Raw genomic sequence first — 19,556 nt, 5'->3', positions numbered from 1 at the left:
CCCTGTACAAGTTGGATAGTCATGCTGTCTTGAGTTGAATTAAATTGTACTGTGCATTTGAAGGTCCTCAGAATGTGAAAGGCTACTGTATAATATCAATGATTCTACCAATGAATGGCTTAAATTTATCAGCTACATTTCTTGGTAAATGAACTTTAGGAAATAGAGCTCTGTAGAAGAAGAAAAAATTGGTAGTAATGTCATTTTGCTAATATGATGAAATTAGGAGGAAAGTGCTAAGGCTGTATTTTTCAGAAAAGGTAGCCTTACATCTTTAAGTTTACTATGGACAAATTGTCTCTGCAGAAAATAAGATCCATAAGGTAACTTTCAGGAACTTTATCAGAATTTGTAACTTCCCTGTGATATCTGTCTCTCTGCGATATTTTTCCCCTCAGGGTACAAGCAGAGATATCATGAGGTGAGATGAAGCCATCAAGCCAGCATTTCTCTCTGCTTTTTAGAAAGTTATTTTTTAAAGATTTGTTTTGAAACATACACTTGCAAAGTTAACAAAATTTCACACAGGCACAATACACAGTACACAGTGTTTCTTCTCTGAAAAAAATTGAACTGCAAAATAAATTAATAAATACAAATATTTTAGTGTATTATTCCCTGGCAGCTTCAATTTGTTTCATCTCTGTATAGCTACTTCTTTTTCATTTGTTTATTTAACTTAGTATACTGACTATCAAAGTCACTCCACAGTTTACAGTAAGGACAAATTGAAAATTAAGATATTAAAAGTAGTTGAGATAATAAGTAAATCCAATAAAATCAAGTAACACAATAAAAAGAATTATTATTAATTACCAACCAAGAACCTATTCAAAATTATGTGTTTAAATTTTTTTTTTAAAGGTGATAAAAATGCTAGTTTTGCAGGGAGAGCAAAGAACCAATAGAATCTCCCAACTGGTTTTCATATCCTGTCTACTAAATTGCAAACTAATATTGTTTTATAAATTACGGGTTTTTTTCACACAACATATTTCATCTGGAGGATTTATTCAGTACTGAATTTTATTAACAAGCCTAGTTTTGGAATTCAAAAATTAGTACTGTTTTGGAGTTTGGCTGCACAATATACAAGAGAATGAACACATAAGCATATAGACAAAAATAGAGGCCTTATCTTTGTCCAATTTTCTTTTGTGTTCCTGCAGTGCTACTACCTACCAACTCTTCAAGTAATCTTGGAATTTGCTGTAATATAAGTTCAGTAACAGAATCCCTTCTGTTGGGCTGTATTGTGCAATCTGCAGATGGTGGTATTTTTCTTGCGCCTTTTTTTTCTCTCCAAGTGAAGGGATTCATGTCCAGTTCACGGAGATAAATTTGTTCTCATATTCACTGGCTGCTTTGTCTTTTCTGCTCAGTTTGACCTTGCTGAAATCAAACCTTTTTTAGGCTTAGTAAATAAGATTTAGAATACATAAAAAGTTCTATAAGATTAAGGGCTGGAAGAGTGAATGATGGCTTTAAAAAATCTAGATTTTCTGAACCATTCGCTTATTGTTCAACAAATGCTAGTTTGTAATTTGTTGGAGATATTCCTTATAGCCTTCCTTCAGGACCGACATTCTCTTAATAGGAGTTTCATTTTCCAGTTTTCCAAATTCATTGGCTTGTCTTCTGTGCATTACTTTCCCCCTCCCCTTTCTTTCCTTCATGCTACTGAATGTGCCTTCAACTTTTTGACCTGAGAAAAAGTGGATGTCAGTGTTATACTCTAAGGGCAAATGTATATAGTGTGTGTATTTGTGTAAATGCAAATAACACACTACTCTAAATACTGTGTTCTCTAATGGCCAAAAACACGGTGTAGAGATGGTAAAGATTTTTAGCCATTCTGAGCCTTCATCCTACTTATATGAGAGTTAAGAATGGAACAGGAGATGGACATTGCCAGCCTTTTGGTACTGTTTGTTTCAGCTTTAATAAAATACCTGTGGATTAAAAAGGCACCTTCATAAATCAGGGCTTTGAGATACTTAGAGGCATCTAAGCTCAACATGCTTCTCTTTCAAACTTCCATATTCTCTTGTAGCAACAGTGGCACTGAAAAGGACACATGAAACCTAAAGTGAAGGCACTCATGTGAGCAGGCTGAATGCTTGCCTAAGACTCATTGTGACTCCTTTTTCTGGCAGATTTGTAAGGGTACCCAGGGATTGCCTGTTTTAGCTGGTTTGTTTGAACTCATCTGTTTTCCTATTTATTTTATTTTATTTGAAAACTGCTTCTTGACAACTGCCTTGTTGAAGGGTGATATTTGTAAGACAAAGATAAGAATGTCTTTCAGCCTAATTGGTGACAGCCCACAGAAGTGACACATAAGCACATCTGCATTAGTGCAGTGTTACAAACCATAGCCTTTGGCTGGCATTTGAGTGATGCAGTCTATCTGACATAATAGAAACACAGGCCTGCGGAAATAATTAAGCTCCGGATGCTAGTATAAGTGAGAAGGATAAATTTGTTATATAGGGATTAATTTCTTATGGTATCAGTTGCATACTGATGCTTATCTGTGAAAGTGTGCATTGTCAAATACCTCTTTTGAACTGTTTCAATTCTGCATTTTTTTAAAAAAATCAGATTTGGCTTGGTATCTGTAACTGTATTACAGATACAGATTACCTTGCTTTGGAGAAAAAGTTCTATCACTGCATTTTTATGATGATAATGCTGTTTGTTTTTTTTAATGTGCCACAGTTACTTATATAACTTGCATTTATTTTATGCATTATTGCCCTAACAGTATTTTAAAATGAGGTAAGGAATATATATGTCAAAACTATAATAAGTAGTAACTGCTACAGCTGCATTGTGGGCTTTTAAAATGTGTAGTTCATGAAAAAGTAGGTAAGCATGCATGGGATTGCAGACTGTAACCATGGTGTGCCATAAAATTTAGTGTGATTAACTTTTGCTTTACTGCTCATAACATGAATATTCATTACTTTAAAAGTACATAAAAATGTAGTGATAAGTGCAATTTTTGGGAATGCTTTCCATGCCTCCATGCCTCTTGTTAAGTCTAGATTTTAGTCTTGGTACCAAATATTACTATCTAGGATGAAACTATGGAACTTACTAGGTTACTTTTTATCATTCATTGCTGAGGTACCGTTTATTGATGCCACCTTCATGTATTTAGCGGAGTAAATATTACAGATTAGTATAACGTGTCATACACCAAGGTGCTGCATTAATAATGTACATTTCCATAAAGGAGCACATTAATTTTGCAGGGCCTTATAATACCCGGTATAAACTTTTGTGGACTCTTCACAAGCGCAGTTCTTTTTTATTATTAATAGTAGAAGGTGTTATAATTTGGAACTGTAATAATGCTGATGCAAGTTCAAGTAAGTTAATTATTACAAAACATTTGAATCTAAGAAATTGACACCTTAATCCAATTAAGGGATTTGTCCTTTCTGACTTCAGTTTAGCATATGCAAAGGAGTATTGCGGAGGTGTCGGAAACTTACTATCAATCCCTTTCTTACGTCTTGCAAAATAATTAATCAAGAAATGTTTCCTTACATTTTTGTAAAGTACAGAGTGACTCAAAGCCACTTTTTACATAAGGCCTGGGCTGCTTATGATCACCTTGTCTCCTCCAGATAGGGCCCTAACTGGTTTATCAGCTGAAGCTAATCAAGGGCCCTCTGTATATATAACTATCCAGTGTCAGCAGTAGATTCAGAAGGATCCCAGACTGTGAATCTATTCCATTAGAGGAGTGCAGTTCCACTTAAAAGAAGTATATCACCCCAATCCTGAAGGTCATTCCCTGAAATCAGCAATTATTCCCTCTTGTTAAGATTCAGCTTGTGTTCCTGCATCCAATCCCTTGGAGTTTGGAGACATGTGGAGTCTCTCAAAATATCATACTTCTTATTGCAGGAAGGGAGCAGTGCATTTCAGGTATCATCAGTATTCAAGCAACTAATTCTGAACCCACATATGATCTGTTCCAGCAGCTTCACAAAGCTATTAAATATCATGGGAGACAAAGCAAAGATATAAAGATTACTCCTATTATCACCTTCTGATAGCCCCCCAAATGGTAAAGGGGAACTGCCACAAACTGGTATCTCCAAAACTCAGCTCCTGCATGCACTCCAAAAAGTAACCATGGTCAGTAGTATCAAAACCCACAGAGAGGTCCAAGGATATCAATAAGAGTGCACTCTCTCTGTATGTCTTCCAATACAGAGGACATCAGAGCAAAGGAGAGACCTTTCCTGGCTCCCTGTAAGAACAAGGGCTTTTTTAGTTTTGGTCTTTAGAGTGCTCAACTTACTTTTCCTCTTATTTCCTGTATACTTGTAGATCTGAAACACATGCAGTCTCAAAGGTACTTTCAACTTTATGCTGTCATCTCAGCCCCTTCATGACTAAGAGCTGTCCAGGACTTGGCTCCTAGGCTTTGGAATCAGAGCAATGACTTATTTTTAAGATATTTAAATAGAGTTTAGAAATATGTTAATTGAAATTCAGGGTAGAGTGGAAGAAGCTGATGACAATCTGGGGACTAGTAAAATCTCATCTTCAGCCAGGCAAGGTGACATGGAGGCCTTTAAATTTATTGACTTATGGATTTAATTCCATACATCTATTGGAAGTTTTGCTAGGATATGGAAGTCATGTTTAATTCAGTTTGCTGCAGCCCAGCCACCTTCTCCACAACCTTTCCCAAAAAGTGGAGCTTGAAGACTTAATAAAAATTGTCCAGAACTGTTAAGTCCGGTGATAGTTGGTTTCTTAAGAAGCAGGCAGACTACTGCCTTCTTTAAAGCAGGTAGAACTATCCCATTTTTCAAGGATAAATTCACTACAGCCTGGGCCAAACTACAGGCCATCTCTTGTAGGGGCCATAAAGCAGAAAAATAATGTTCTTTCATGTATCCTACACAGAGTATACAGTTATCTTCAGAATTAAAGTTCTGTGTGTTCTTATCAACTGGAGTTACAAGGATGGCCACTCAAGATAGGACCTTCATAGTAGCATCCTAGCAGTGTAAAAAAACTTACCCCTCCATCTGGTGCCTTCTTTATGGCATTTTCAAGCACCACATGAAGACTACCTTGTTCATCCAAGAATGTTGATTTTTCTCAACATTTTTTCATCAAAGCATTTCTGTGCTACATTTCATTCTCTTCATTGCTGCTTTCCATTTTCATATTTTCTATTTCAATAATTTACTTTTTTTTCTGTGAGCTACCTAGAGAACCTTTACTGATGGAGAGGTTACACAAAAGCCTCCCCATATCTGGTTGCTCTTTAATTGGGTGAACCTCAACTCCCAGAATTCTCATTAATAACAAAGCTGGCTAAGGAATTCTGGGAATTGAAGTTCACATTTCTGAAAGCACCCAAGTTGGGAGAAGCTACTGTATTGCTATTGGCAAATAGATGAATAATATTTCCCCAGTTTTCATCACTTTTTAGAGATTCCTGAAAAGAGAGAATCGCTGTTAAACCTGTTTGTCCATGATTCAGACTGGCCCACAATTTATATAAGCCCAAGCTATTTGTTACATTCCAGGATTATTACTTTTGATCTCACATTTGCTCAGAGAAAAAGTGCAAAATAAGACGGCAACAGCAATTATAGATAGCTTTAAGCTTAACTCTTCTACAGCCATCCTTGTAATTCAATTTAAAACATTCCATTAGCCTTTGTGGCAGTAATAAACGTTGTCTGCAGGATCTCAAGCAGACAGTATTGCATTTCTTTACAAATTAATGCATTTACTTCAGAACTGCAGGGTGTCTCTAGAGTAATAGTCTGATGTAAGAAGGAAACATGTTAGGGGGTTAAAGTGGAAAAGATAATAGATGCAATTCTTATGTGACTTTAGAATTGCATTTGCAGTAAATATTTCAACCAGAAAACACTGATAAACTAGTCTATAAATTATGGCTATGCCTAACTATATTTTTTTAAGTCATGATTCTGCAATTAGTTTCTAACACAGAATTCCATATGATGGAGTTAAGATGTGGAGTTATTCTGATGACCTTTCCTGAAGTCTGTGTCTCCTAAGGGTTTAATGCTTGCACCTGGAGATGGAAAGAGCAAAAGCTATCTACACCCTGGAAATCTGTAGCCCAGTGACTTTGAAAGCTGGTCATGTCTTGGAAATGTTAGCCTGGGCTAAATTAAGAGGAAGATAAGGAATAATTATGGGTTTTGACAACTCTACCAACTGTTATTTTTCTTTTTGGATAGAGCATCTACATGAGGTCATTAAATTAATGAATCCAATTGATTAAATGTTAGTAGCAGATTAATTAAAGAGAGAAAGAACTAGATGTGGAAGGGTAATTATGAGCAAATGGGTAATTATGAGCAAATTGGCTTCAAGGCAGGCAAATACATTTTTATTCTGTTTGGCTTTAGGATGTAAATCTGATTTTCTTGGTTAAATGGTGGGTTCTCTTTATTTCATGTGTACAGTTGCATTTCACATGATAGCAAACTAACGCTTAGGATCACCAACACAGATTAGAGCTCTGCTGGCTTTAGAAAAGGTTGGATAGCATTGAAAGCCAAAGAATACCAAAAAAAAAAAAAGTCACCATGAGATTTATTGATTATAGAAAGGCCTTTGATCGTGTCAATTATGTCAAGTTATAGAATGTGCTTAGAAAATGGGAATCCCAGAACATCTCATTGTCCTCATTTGAAACCTATACACAGGCCAGGAAGCCACAAAATGGACAGAATTTGGCAAAACAGACTGGGTCCAGGTCGGCAAAGAGTGATACAATGCTGCATACTGTCCCCTTATTTATTCAGCTTAGTTGCTAAATATATTAAGAGAAGCTGGATTGGAAGAAGATGAGCATGTTTTTAAAATTGGGAGAAATATCAGTAATCTGCGCTATGCTGATGACACTACTCTGACTGCCAAAAATACAAAGGATCTGCAAGCTCTAGTAATAAATGTCAAGAGCACAGTGAAAAAAATGGGACCAAATTTAAACATAAAGAACACCAAACTAATGACAATAGATACAACAACCAGACTTAGAATTTACAATGAAGATATCAAAGTGGCAGATAAGTTCTGCCTTTTAGGATCAACCATCACCAGTAAAGGAAGAAGCAACAAAGAAATATGCCACAGACTAGCAGAGCAGCCATGAAGGCCTTGGAAAAGATGCCACAGACTTGGTAGAGAAGCCATGAAGGCCTTGGAAAAGATATTCAAAAGCTGTGATGTGTCCATACCTACAAAGATAACAATCTTGCTAGCCATGGTATTCCTTGTGACACTCTTTGGAAGTGAATGTTGGACTTTGAAGAAGCAGGATAGGAAGGATATTGATGCTTTTGAACAATGGTGTTGGAGAAGACTCCCGAGAATACCATGGGCAGCTAAGAAAACAAACAAATGGATCATTGAACAAATAAACCCAGAGTTCTCACTTGAGGCACAAATGGCCAGGTGCAAATTATCCTACTTTGGACACATTATGGAAAGACCCAACTCTCTGGAGAAAGCTCTAATGCTGGGAAAGGTGGAAATAAAGAGAAGAAGAGGACAACCAGGAGCAAGGTGGATGGATTCTGTTACAATGGTGATGGGTACACCACTGGAAGACTTGAAGGACCAGGTTAGGGACAGATTGTCATGGAGAAAATCTGTGTGGTTGCTAAGAGTCAACACCAACTTGATGGCACATAATCAAATGGTTACATTTATATTGGTTTCACTGTTGCATTGTTTACTGCCTTGAACAACATGTTTAATGAAAAGGCAAGATATAAATTTTATAAATACATAAATAGTTTTTAAAAGCTACCAGTTCCTGGAGAAACCTTTTGAGCACAATGATAGTCCATTAATAACAGAATGAATGAATGAATGAATGAATGAGTTTGTTTGTTTGTTTGTTTGTTTGTTATCGTATTTTTCCACCATCCATCTCAAAACAACTCTGGGCAGCTTACAACAAATTTAAGAACAGTAACAATTAAATATCAATTAAAAGTAGATTATAAAATATAAATATGTAAATATAATAAAAGCTCTAAAATATAAAGTATAAAATATGAAAACTAAAACACAAGATGTTAACATTTTCCGGAGCCATATCATGGTGCCAACCACCCCCATACATTAATAACAGAACAATGTATTAGTTCATTTAAATTAGTTTTGAGTTATGAAATGAAGGTATAGATTTAATTACAAATAAGTGGGCTAATATATATGTCAGGAAGTAGGAATAGGTACCATCTAGATTGTTTTGGGTGTGCATGAAATTACTGAATTAAGTTTTGAAGAATTATGCAACATTCTGTAGGAGACATAAATGGATAGGAAAATAGTCTTTTTGTTTCAGATATGTGGTTAAAGCATAACTTTATTCATGTGTACACGTGGAAGAGAAATGAATTGAAAAGCATGACTGATTTGAAAGATTGATAGAATTTGTGAAGGATATAAATGTGACAGAGCTTCTGATTTTGGGACAGAAATTTAGTGAAAAGCACTAAACAGGGAGACTCTAGCAGACAGAATGAATTAAAAATAAAAGGACTGAAATTATTTGGGATGAAATTGAAGGGAAGGAACACTGAATGGAATATTTCAGAAATTTGTAAATGAGTTCTACTGATACATTGAAGAGTGGAATTGAAATGAATGCTGTAAATATTAGTGTTGAAGAAAAATTGATGAACAGGAAATAAAATGCTGTTAAGAATATTGAAAAATTGTAAGGTCAATCATAATTGGAAATATCTTAAAATTTCCAAGTGATTTGCTTACAAGCTGGCTGTGCAATTTGTTTAAAAATTTTTAAACAATTTGCACAACCAGCCCAGGAAAAAATGCCTGTGTTATTCCTCCATACTAAAGTTAAGGTAGCAAACAAGAGCTACAGGAAATTAGCTTGTTCAACATGCCAAGTTGCAAACATGCAAACTAATTTCTTATTAAAAAGCTATGAAAGGCAAATAAAATTTGGGAAATCCATCCAGCTTTATATTAGACCAGGGTGTACTCACCAGATAATTGCCTTTCAGTAAGTTATTAAGAAATGTAGGAATGTGAAAAAGAACATGCATTATAGTTGTATGTGATTTAGAGAAAATTTTGACTAAATGCATAGACTGGAATTAGGGAAATTTTGTGTGAATGTGGAGTTAAATGTTGATTTCTGAACATGATGGAAGTAAAGTATGCATGAGAATGATTGCAGATTATGAAAACCTACAAATAGATGAATCCATGTACTTTGGTAGAACAATGTCTAAATATGGGATAAAGGCAAAATTATAAGATTTAGAAAGATAATGGGAAATAGGAGGAATGAATGTTTATCGAAGGAAGTGAGAATGTCTGTTTAAGAGCATGCTTCTTTTCACTTAGTTATATGGAAGTGAAAGTTGAATATGTCTGGAGAAACATAAAAGCAAGTAGAATACAGTGGGAATGGGGTACTTAAGAAGGGTGTGTGGTAAAACAAGAACAGATAGGAATAGGAATAAATGTATGCTGAATAACCAGTTCGAAGGAAATGTGTTAAGGTTTGGTTCTATAAAGAGCACAAATGATAATAGAATTGCAAAACAAGTATATGAAGAGTGAATAGGTTGAGAGGAAGACTTGAGAAAGTCTTGGTTGATTGAAGTTGATGAGATCCTCAAGAAAGAAAGAGAGTTGAGAAGGTTAAACGACAAATGACAATGTACAAAGTAATGTATGGATGTAGGAGAAGCAAGGATGGTTTGTGAAGAAAGAAAGGTATAGTGAAGTATTCAAAGGTGTTGGTATAAACAAGATGTAGTTATATTTTCCTTTCTCTCTCTCTCTCTCTCTCTCTCATCTCATCTCATCTCATCTTTTAATTTCTTTTGCATACTATTTCTTGTTCTCTTTCTGCACTTTGCTTCCCCCAAAAGGAAATAGTATGATGGGTATGTATGTGTGGATATTAGAAAGAAAGTTTTAGTTTATTGCAGACTTGCCACTCCAGTTATATGTAGATTTGTATACTGCTTGTATTATTTTTTGCATGTTGTTTCTGTACTCTGTACAAAAGTATTTGTTTATAAGGAGCTATATAAAGTATAATAAAAAATAAATAAAAATGGGACTTAAGGATGAGGACTAAAACCCCAAGGGTTCTGCCTACAGCTTATCTCCCAGTTATTTTCTTCCACTGCTGAACCTGAGCAATGGATCTGCTCTGAGCTAGAACCACACTGCTTCCTCTTTCTCTGTGATCAGGACAGTTCCATAGATACCTAATCATGCCCAGAGCAGGAGACTTGCTTTTCTTCGCTCCTTTATCCATCCTACAATTTCACAGAGATCAATTCTAAAATACTATAGTGTGAGCAGGAAAAGGAGGATGGATTCAGACATCATACGGTAATCCCCAGAATACTTGGGACAAAGTGATTTTTGCTGTTCTCTTTGCAACCAAGGAACTGAATATTTGTTATATGTCATAAAAATGCTAATGCTGTTTCTACTTATTTTACTCTGAGTACAAGCATACTGACATTTGTCCCTTTCTATTTCCATTGTTTCTTCTAGCCACTTCTACGTCTACTACTGGGACAAGTCATCTCACAAGATGTGACGTGAATAAGAAAGGCTACTGTGTAAATGGGGGTGAATGCTTCATGGTCAAAGATCTTCCAAACCCAAGATATTTATGCAAGTACGAGAAACTTTCCAGTGAAGCTACAGAATTTATTGCTATAATGCATGTTTCATACTGTTTAACATAAGGAATATATGTTATGAACTGGTGACAGCTTTTCTTATCCTCCAAAACAAGAGTTAAACTGCCACCCCAAGTCATGTCTATGTCTCTAAAACATGCAGATACCTTTGTCTGTATGTATTAAGTTAGATTATCTCCGTATATAACATTCTTGATAAAAAAGGCATAACTATCTATGCATCTGTTAGACATAAAAATATCATTTTTAAAATATATATATATTAAAATAAAAGGACCACTATTTGGTGCCCAGTTTTCTTCCAGATGTATTGGACTATGTACCATCATACTTGGTTTACATGGCCAATGACTGCATTTCATAAAAATTATCAGACCCATAATTCAACATAACTGGAGTGAACCAGTTTGGAAGACTACACTAAATGAAGCTTTGGTTTGACTAGATGATATTTTTCATACAGCAAAAACAGTCAGAAACTTTAATGTTGTTATCTATGCATTTGTTTGGAGAAAAAATAATGTTTTAAATTAAAAGATTACAAAATACTGATATGAAACAAACATACACACACACATGTATATATATATGTATACTTTCTCTCTTTCATTGACACAGGAAGTTCTGAAATTATTCCATAATATTAGATAGATCAGTGGCCTGTGATAGCTTACCATTGTGGTAAAGGTGCCACAATGGATTTTCCAATATTTTTCATGATGGAAGTTGTTCTAGAAACATTGCAACATATGGCACATATTCTGTGAACAATCAGATAATTAATTGGATGGAACCACAAGATGCCTTATTTTTTGGCTGCATCAAGTAAAGATAGCTTATCTTTTATAATTGATTTATGAAATGTAACTGAAAGGAAAAAGACATGCTAAAAATATTATTTTTCTTTTTTTAGAAACTAGAAGTCTCCTGTAGATCCCAGATTTAGTTAACATTGGTAGTGCCATATCTATTTTCCTCTGTAATGGTGATTTAATTTATGCTGTATTTTTTAAATTTCTAAATACAGTTGTTTAACGTTCATGTTATAAGCATTAGGTCAAATAGAAAATACAATTCCTCTTAATGGATGTTCTTACATTCCTTTGTTTTCACATTGCCCTGCTTCAACCAAAGAGTGTGGAAATTATCAACTGCTTTCCACTTCCAACCACTACTACTGCTAGTAACAATATTGAAGTCCTGATATAGTTATATGCAAAAATAGGTAAAGCAGGAAAGATAAATTTCATTCAGATAAAATGTCATCCCAATCCTAGTTAAAATATTCAGACTGGAAAGTAAATTTGACCAGTGAAGTGTTATAAAGACCACACTGAAGACTAATCCTAGAATCACTGAAGACTAATCCAATTTTGCTATATACATTACCTGATTTATCCAAATAAATTGACCAAAAAGTGGAGTTCTCGTTGGGTTAGGAAGAGATAACACTATTTATTTTGTGTTTTTAGGAAAATTCATGCCCACCAACTATCAGGATCAGTGAATAGGGGTGCTGTTTACTCAGAAGGAACTCCCTCTGTATTATGTTGGTCTCACTTCCAAGGTGGAATGCATATGATTGAAGCTTTAGGTTTGGTATTCCTGAAACAGGATACATTTTTCACAGGGCATGCTGCTTTATTTACTAATAAAGCTTTTCTGAAACATTCACAGGCTATATCAGTAGTAAAATACAGGTAGTCCTCACTTAATAACCATTTGTTTAGTGATGGTTCAGACTTACAATGGTGCTGGGAAAAAAAACTTACAACCAATTCTTACATGACAGTCACAGCATCCCCACAGTTACGTGATCGCAATTTGGGGCTTGGCAACCAGTTCGCATTTATGACTGTCGCAGCATCCCGTGGTCACGTTTGCCATTTTCTACCTTCCGGGACAGCTTCTGGCAAACAAAAGCAACGGGGAACCATGTGATTCACTTAATGACCACATGGTTTGCTTAACAACTGCGGCAATTCGCTTAATGACCGCTGCAAAAAAGGTCGTAAAATCGGGTCAGATTTGCTTAATGACTGCTTCGCTTAGCAACCCGAATGCTGGTCTCAACTGTGGTAATTTAGCAAAGACTACCTGTAGTGTTTCAAAAACCTTAGGAACTCTGTGATTTGATGAAGCATTTCCGGGAGAATGTCTGACACATACAATCCAACAACATTTGGTCTGCTTAAGCCAATAGTTTCTAAGTGCCTTGAATACAGTGCTGTTTTTGATCAGGGTATATTTCAAGCAGTCTGTGACTACTACACAAGCCCTTAGGAAAACATATATGGGAGAAAGTGATCCTCCAATGTTAAACATGAACAAATAATGATTATAATACATTCTATACTTTTAAAATCTCAACCATTCCATTCATAAAAACAATAGCCTATGATTCCTACATCTATGTTACTTATTGAACTTTCCAATATTTGCACTTTTCCGTTTATGCAAGGAGAAAAAAAAGGAATGATCCATTATTTTTATAAATTTTCATAGATAAATGAGATTGGGAAATTAAAAAAAAAGAATGTTTAAAAGGAGATTTAATTGAATTCTGATTGGATTCAGGCAGCAACAAGAATTTCACTAGCAATCGGGAACAAGAGGACTTTATTTTCTTATAGACCCAGCAGAATTTCCATTATATAAGAGATGGGGTTTTTTTATACCAGGGAAGGTGACTTTTTTGTGGTATAAACTTCAAGCAAGCTTTTCTCTTTTTCTCAGTTTCTTTCAAGATGGCATTTCTTTTCATCCCTTGGGTTCAAAATGATGCTGAACAAAAGCAATGAAATCTAATTCAACTCTAGTGGGAATTCATATTTTTACTCTACAGCACTTATAGTAGTGGTAGCAATAAAGAAAGTACATTTTCTATGACAAATCCAGTGTGGGTCACTGGAACTTTTCCAATTGTTATGGACTTGTATCCTAATGAAAGTTCAATAATCCCCACCATTAATTTGCACAGCATTTTACAGATGAGATTTATCTTATCCATATCATTTTAAGACACCTGAATTACTTGTCCTGGTATAATAGCTTCTTCTTTTTTTCCTGCATGAGGATATGAACAATATCCTTTGCTGTTTCAGGAAGATTAGGTGCATGATGGACCTTTGCCTATACTGGCTAATTAAAACTGCCAGAGGGAGATTGTCTAAATGGACATAGGAAATGATAAATGCTTCCCTGTAGGATTATAAATTACCTGCAGTACTAAAGGACAATACAATTAGATCATCACTGAAAAACATTATCCCCATTTCTCTTTCCCTAGATCATTATTATCATTATCCTTTTTAAAAAGTTCTCCATTTAGACAAAGTATTTGAATGTGTGTTAGTGTCCCAGTTTTACATATTTTTGAATTAATTAGCTAGACCAATGGTGGAATATCCACAATTGTGGGATCTATGGTACTATAATCTGCCAACTGGTATAAATCATATAGAATTAAAGACTACTGAACTAAGAAATTAGCTTTGTCTTAAAAAATGTAACTTAATTAACAGTCTTTTCAAACAAAAATGTACTACTTGTTTTGCTAACCATTCTTCATTTTATAAGCCTTAAAGACATGTTTTATCCTTGCCAATCTGCCAGAAACCATTAAGCGCTTACAACCCCTGATTTAAATTCTTGATCTAGATCTATTCCAGTCCAGATTCTGATCTTGAGACTAAAATGCAACAAATAGAAGAGTACATACATAAAAACATACATACCACCATCCTGTTCCCTTTTGAGGTAACCTATGTTATGTACAACACAGAAAAGATAAACAAACAGTGACCAAAAGGAATTAAAGACATGAAATAAGAATAAAGAGAAGTATAGCAACTAGCTATTTCTTCTACCATGGATATACAGTAGTTGAATTGCATAGCAAGAATTAGGTATAGAGATTGAAGAATCTAGAAAATACATCTAATGCATAGTCCTCGGTAGAATCAGAGAAGTATTTTGTTTCGGAGCATAGCACTCCTATATGATGGAGGCACCCAGTTTTCTTCTGAGCTGAATTCAAGTCCTGTTTCTTAACTTCCAAGAGCTTATGATATCTGAGGAATTGCTTGTTTCAATATAAGTCTACTTGATCTTTAGAGGGGGCTTTATTTTATTACCACTTTTCTTGAGGCAAGGACATAACCCCATTTCCTTCTTTTTTTTCTTGGCACTAAAGCTTTGGAGCTTCTTCCTGAAGTCCTTTTTGGCCTCTTTGCCTCCTTTATTCTGAATAATATTGAGGACCAGCCTTTCTATTAGAACATAGTAACAGAATGAACTTATTTTTGCCTCCGATTTTATAACTTTCTATTTTTAAGATACTGTTGTTGCTGGTGGTGGTGTTAGATTGTTCCTGACATAATGCTGACCAGAGTCCATTGGAATTGGGCAGCTGATAAATTTAAATAGATAAATAAATAATTCAATTAAGATTGCACTTTACCACTTCATCATATATTTTGAATTTGAAAATGTTATGCTCCGCTTTGGTAGCCTTGTAGTCAACCTATAACATAAAAATCCATTTTTCTGCATCTTGATTAAAATATGAATCAATATGGCAGTAGAAAAAAGGTAATACCTTTAACTGATCTTGCCATCAAAATAACTGCTGAAGTCACCAATGAATTCATTGTATAGCATTCTAGAAAGAGAAAAATCAGCTGAAAATTAATCATCAGCATTACTTCCTTTCCCCCACCTGCCCTGATTGGTGTGTTTTGGTTTTGTTATTTGTAGTTGTCTTTTGGTGACACAGAGTTTGTTTAATAAAAATGCAATGGCTTTGTCATCCATTTTCATTTTTTATTCTTTCTCCGAGGTCTTTTAGAGGAGTCTCATAGAAACAGAATAGCATTTTCTCTACCCATGGGTTCTTCTCTTTTTAAATTAAGGATCACATTTTTGCCTTTAGGTGTCAGCATGGATTCTCTGGACCAAGATGTGCTGAAGTTGTACCCATGAAAGTCCAAAACTTTCCACAAAGTATGTTTTAAAATAAGATGAAATCTGTTTTCTCCCCAAATTACAGCAATCAAAATCACTATCATTTGATGTTTTCACTCTTCAGTTCAAACTGGGATCTTTTTCTTTTGCCTTTGACCATTCTGTGCAAATTTGGCAGCACCAAGCACTTGCTATTATTTTGCAAACTGTAGTAATTCTTTATTGTTCTGGTTGTACTTGCAAGTAGCCTTACCTGGGTAAGAGTCCCTGAGGCTTTGACCTAAAAAAAAAAAGTAGCTGGGTAGTGTGACCATTTTGTTCAAGTTCATTTTCCAATGACAATAAGAATATCATGTTGTCATTTCAGGTGTTTTACTTTTATAGTTACTAAGATTAACCTCCTTCCCCCTTAAATTGGTATTTGTGAAGCAGTTTTGTTCTCAAAACCTGCAGCCACTTGGCAATAAGAAACAGGCCCAATTTCTGAAGACGAATTCATCAAAGTTCTGGCTGCTGTCACTCAAGGAGCCTCTTAGCATATAATTGCCTCTTTTTCTTTTTCTCTGTTTTCTCTTTCTTTTTGTTTTTGTTTTTACTCTCAGGTGCCCAAATGAATTTACTGGTGATCGCTGTCAAAACTACGTAATGGCCAGCTTCTACAGTACGTCCACTTCCTTTCTCTCTCTGCCTGAATAGGAGCATGCTCAGTTGACGCTGCTTTCTCCTAGCCGCAACTTTCCTCAGATTTTTCTTTATTACTAAATGGACTCCATGAACCCTAATCTCGATTGCTTCTGCCTGTTTGCATGGTAATGATTGCCCAAGCAATGTCAGGGCTTCAGCAAAATTAGAATAGTAGAAATAAAGGGGAAAAAAATACTGATTCAAATTAATAGCTGTTCAAGGAGCTAAAATATGAACATAAAGCTCAGGTTAAATACAAATCTGCAAATACTTAAATCTAATCCAAACGTGATATTTCTGAGCAATAGTTGTGAAGGAAATTGGATATAAACCATGACTTACATCATCTTTTATCAAATATAATCAATAAAAGCTGCTGGAGAATATGTGGACTGAGGACGATGGTTCTAGCTAATTTTAAAAGAATGCGCAACTGAACATAAACATGAGAATGCCATTTACATGGCATGCATGTCACAATTCAGATTTATATATTGAATTGCAAGGATTTCCTATCTGTCTCTGATTAACTTAATGTTAGTATATTTTGCTTTGTCCTTATCATAGTAAATGTTTGGTAGGGTTCTAAAAATGAGTGAGATTTTGGAAAAGAACAATCTTTCGTAATGGCTTCCCACAGAAATGTTTGAATCTACTTGCCATAATCATAACCAGTAAGTCCAAAGGTAAAACTGGCTATGAGATTATGTGAGCTGAAGACTTTATGATGGCAAAGTTTGCCATAGAGATTTCTTACATTTCTATGCACTTTCAGTATACTACAGGTATCCAAATACTTTTTGATCAAGTTGTCAATGGAATACTGATGCTTTAAGAGTCATATTAATTTAATGAGTGCTTCCTTAAAGCAGTGGCATCTCTTTTTCAAACTCATGAAGAAGCTTGTACAAAAGATGACCTGCTTTAATGAATAGCAGAGAGATGCTGCTGTTGCACATGGCTTGAAACACTTCTTTCAAATCATTTTTGAAATGTGCAAAGCCCTACTAAATAGTCCTTGATGGTTTATTCAAAAGCAGTGAAAGATGTCAGCTGCTTCATGATACTACTATTTAATTTCCATTGGTGAGATAGTATTCATCAGTCATATAGGTTGATTTTTCACATCTGTGAACAAAAAATATATGAATAATTAATTATCATCCTAAGCATTCTGCTTCTAAATTGTGATCTGCCAAGGAGGGGGTTTTAGAATTAATATTGCCCAATACTTTTCTTGTGTTAAAAAAGTCAATTAGCAGAAAGCATGTGTTTGGTTTTTTCATTACCCAAATAAGAAATATATTTGAAAGACGTTTCTAACTTCTTTCCTATTATATGTTTCAATGGCCAAGAATAAGTGAAGGCATATTATGAACAGGAAGACATCTTAGAATAAGAATTGAACTCTTTATGTGTATTGAGATAGAGAGTTATTGACTTCAGCACCACCTGAATGCAGACCTAAAATGTGGACTCTTTAAATATTTCCACTGACTATGACATCTGTTTTAGATAAAATGTATGGATCAAAGGTCTCTTTTAAAGCCTTAATAATATATTCAATGAATATATATTTGTATTCCACAAGAATATTCAATAAAAAAGCACTTTCAAATGGCCAGATATAAGTAAAGATATACAATAAAAGAGTTTTGTTTCTGTTTTGCTAATTAGAATAGTAACTTTAAAGTTACATTTATGCTATGGTTTGCCTATGTATTATGTGAATAGTTTATAAAACAACTAATAAGGGTTTATTTTAAAATCTAATCTAAGTTAAAATGAATACAAAAAAGTACACACAGCTGTACCATAAGCTGTAGCTATGCTTGATATAGATAACTTTTTAGAAGATTGCCAGATTGCTCCATGTATATCCGATCAATAAATCTTGCAATACTGAAATATGTAATTCTCAGTTGTAAGTAATAGAGGTAGTCCTCAGGTTATATCCATTCATTCAGTGACTGTTCAAAGTTACAATGGCCCTGAAAAAATGGACTTACAACCAGTCCTCAAAGTTCTGGCCATCACAGAGCTCCCTGGGGTCACATGATCAAAATTTGGGCCAGCTGCCTGCAGCACCCACCCATGCTGCCTAGTGCCCACCCATGACACCCACCCTTAGTTGCATTCCATCTTCAATGGATTAAAATTATTTTTGAAGATAAATTTTACATTATCTTGTTGGCATACAAGTAGAGCTCCATCAGGGTCAGGCAGCATAGAAATTTCCTTTGCTGCAAAAGAGGAAGTCAGAAAAACTATTAAAAGTAATTTTTACTTGGTTCAGGCTTACCTACCTTTTAAATTAGAGATAGAAAGAATGAGGGTTTCCTAAGGAGATAATAGAATGTATCACTTTGCTATATTTTACAGCCAAATTACTTTGGATTTAAAACTGTTTCGTTAGTAATATTGGTAAACAGTGCTAACTATAAGAATAGATGATGATTGTGATCAACTTGAAAGTACCTATAGAATGAAATGTAGGGTCATGACACATGTCCACATAGGCAGAGCTGCCTAAACAAACAAAATTACATTGCTCCCCTCACTCAGTGAAAACATAGTCTCAAGAGTGCTAACAGCAAAGTGCAAGCAAGGCTCTGCTTTCACCCTATTTATAGGCTGCTGTGCCTTTGCAAGGATAAGAGTTTGTCTCATAATTTAAACAAGCTTTTACAAATTTTAACATTCAAGGTGGACACAGCAAATAAAATCGTAGTAGCTACATAATACTGTGAATGTATGGGGTAATGTCAGTAGTACTGAACTTAGCAAGCATGGCTGTTTGGGAGTTTCAAAAATCAAGAAAACTCTACTATGAATTTCAAATGTAATTGGAACGGTTTGCATTTATTCTGGAATTAGAATAAACAATGCATGTTTTCTATGCATGATTTTTGCTACATGGATGGATGAATGAATGAATGAATGAAAATTATATATATACAAATTTGCCATTCAATTATTTCATATATAAGCTGTTTGAAATCAGTGAATTTCTCTTAAATTCATCTAGGTTGTCTACCTTACCTGTGAAGTACCATATGCAGTAATATGCATGAGCATGTCACTAATTCTACTGAAGCTTCTATGCAACTAATATATATTGTTAGTAGTTTTCATGTAAGCAAGTAACACTGGCTCTTTAGTGTGTGAAAAACC

The 19,556-nt window shown here is 34.8% G+C and overlaps 1 protein-coding gene across 7 annotated transcripts in view; it reads left to right on the top strand.

Moving 5' to 3' along the window:
* NRG1 (neuregulin 1) overlaps positions 1 to 19,556 on the top strand; it is a 169,025-nt gene that overhangs the window by 127,604 nt on the left and 21,865 nt on the right. For 4 of the 7 annotated variants that reach the window (XM_063294908.1, XM_063294907.1, XM_063294904.1 and 1 more), the window contains 2 exons: positions 10,582 to 10,708; positions 16,301 to 16,359. In XM_063294908.1, coding sequence (XP_063150978.1) covers positions 10,582 to 10,708; positions 16,301 to 16,359 — 186 coding nt within the window. Of the gene's footprint in view, positions 1 to 10,581; positions 10,709 to 15,666; positions 15,738 to 16,300; positions 16,360 to 19,556 lie in introns of those variants that run through there. The other 3 variants (XM_063294906.1, XM_063294911.1, XM_063294910.1) reach the window with 3 other exon arrangements.

The sequence above is a fragment of the Candoia aspera genome, chromosome 2 (genome assembly GCF_035149785.1).
Source record: "Candoia aspera isolate rCanAsp1 chromosome 2, rCanAsp1.hap2, whole genome shotgun sequence".
Classification (NCBI taxonomy): domain Eukaryota; kingdom Metazoa; phylum Chordata; class Lepidosauria; order Squamata; family Boidae; genus Candoia; species Candoia aspera.
This window is presented reverse-complemented; position numbering and strand designations above follow the sequence as displayed.